Source organism: Poromitra crassiceps (genome assembly GCF_964638095.1).
Source record: "Poromitra crassiceps genome assembly, chromosome: 12".
Taxonomy (NCBI): domain Eukaryota; kingdom Metazoa; phylum Chordata; class Actinopteri; order Beryciformes; family Melamphaidae; genus Poromitra; species Poromitra crassiceps.
Genome location: NC_139632.1, coordinates 22,807,961 through 22,810,173, shown reverse-complemented (window position 1 = coordinate 22,810,173; position 2,213 = coordinate 22,807,961). Strand labels below are relative to the sequence as shown.

Here is a 2,213-nt window from a genome sequence, read left to right as displayed (position 1 = left end):
GCTGACCCTGTTGTGAAACCCAGGAAATATCTGAATCTGGATAGTGAAAATAATATTTATTGGGACATGAGACAATACTTTTTTCATAGTTGATTATCTGTCATTGTCCAGTAGATCCTTAGTAGTGAAGCATGATCTGAGGAGACAAAGTCAGAATCAATAGAAAAAGCTGGTCAATAGCACAGAAACATATTGCTGTGTGTATATGTAGATTGCAGATTGCATAACCATTATGACAGCGCTCATAGAGGTGATGAGTCCCACACAGTGACATTACTGTAAAGGGTTCCCCAGCCTGAGATGTAACATGGTGCCCCGTGAGCAGGGATCTCTCCAGCCTCAGGAAGACAAGCCAGGCCAATGCTGTCCTTCATGATGGGACTCTTATCCAGTTTCAGCAGGGCAAGATCATTGCTGTGGGGAGGGGGGGGGGGGGGGTCAACATAGTTCAGATATTTCCTTCAAGATAATAACTGATCATATGAAGCGCTTCTCATATAGTAGGTTACAATACTGACATTTTTTGTTGGGTTCTTTGCCTACATATGTTAATTAACAAGCAACATAGTCATTATCATGGGTGTTCTAGGTGATACAACATGATTATTTTCATTATCTCCTCCATAGAGTGGTCAGAGGGTCGGCTACAACAGGACCTCATGGAGCTGTGGGTGTTCAGGGATGCATGTTGTTGAGCTGAGTGACCAATAAGACGAGCACTCACCCGTCATCCACATGGTCAATAAGACGAGCACTCACCCGTCACCCACATGGTCAATAAGACGAGCACTCACCCGTCACCCACATGGTCAATAAGACGAGCACTCACCCGTCACCCACATGGTCAATGTCCCAGCTGGGGTGGACAACAATGCGCAGCACGTCTCTGATCTGCTCAGTTCCCTCCTGTTGGCTCATGTCATGCTCTCCCAGGACCACACGGTAGACGTCTCCCGGCCTGGAAACCAAATGTCACCAATTTCTCTCATTTCAAAATGTAATTACTACCCACAGAATGTTCCTCATAATTTGGTCATTATCACAATGTCAGCACTGTTTTGATCTCATAGCACAACACTAAACACTGGCACATGTTGCATGACCAGTGCTCATGAAGCTCCCAGCTGTTATTCTGAGCCCAGAGTGACCCTTGGACTATACAGTAGCAGTAGTATAGTAGTCTTATTGTTGGTCACCAGATGCAGTGGCCAGCGGTCAGGACCCAGCGAGGACCAATCAGAGTTCCTCCACAAGTGTGATGGAAACGGCTGCCATGCTTCACCTGCAGGGAAATCTGACAACAAATATTTTTGAGTTGTGAATAATTTATGCAATTATGATTAATTTCAGGACTTAATTAAACAACCCGATCTCCAAAAAAATTGTAAAATAGCAACGTTTGTGGACAAACGTTGGTATTTTACAATGTCGGCTAAGAAATTGTAAAATGGGAACGTATGTGTCTACAGCGGTGGGCGTGGTTTGGGCGTGTTTTACGGAGATTTTCTGTTTCTAACCCCTCCCCCTCCCCCTACTCTAATCCTAACCCTAAAATCTCAGAACGTTACTATTTTACAATTTTCGAGCCGAAATTGTAAAATAGCAACGTTGGTCCATATCGTTGGTATTATACAATTTTCTGTGAGACTGTGTTGCAATGAATTAAAACAGATGTTTTTTTTTACCTGCCAAGGCCAGCTGTGGGGGCGAGCATCCTCTCCATTCACCACTCTATTGGTATTAGGCTTGAAAGTTGGCGTACCACATCCATAAACTATGTAACACACAATAATCAAATATAGATTTCTATTTGAGAGTAGGCTATAGAGCTAATTGTCCCACAATTGATGTCAGTGCCTGACATCTGTATTATTTCTTTGTTTGATTTGGTTTTTCAAACCAAGACATGCTACTCACCACATGCTGCCAGAAGCAGCAACATGGCCAGTCTCTGCAGCATGGTGTCAGTCTGTAGAGAATGTACTTTCTCTCCCTCACAGCTCTAGCTCTCTTATACCCCCTCAGTCTGTCTGTCACCTCACACACTGATTACACAGACAGACCCTATGGAACTCCGTTATCAGCACCCACCACCAACTTTAGCTGGGAAGAACTTCCTGTTCCACAGATGCAGCCCACACATTATTTTGGTCCACTGGACTGTATATATATATACCGTATATATATATATATATATATATATATATATATAT

At 43.3% G+C, this 2,213-nt stretch overlaps 1 protein-coding gene across 1 annotated transcript; it reads right to left on the bottom strand.

The window, feature by feature from the left end:
• Positions 1-242: 242 nt before the first annotated feature.
• Positions 243-1,960, bottom strand: LOC310786087 (chymotrypsin-like elastase family member 3B; the record flags this gene model as incomplete). The annotated part of the gene is made up of 5 exons (XM_083647269.1): positions 243-414; positions 830-958; positions 1,197-1,294; positions 1,686-1,774; positions 1,918-1,960. 5 exons carry the CDS (start codon positions 1,958-1,960, stop codon positions 243-245), a joined length of 531 nt encoding a protein of 176 aa, XP_083503395.1.
• Positions 1,961-2,213: the final 253 nt, after the last annotated feature.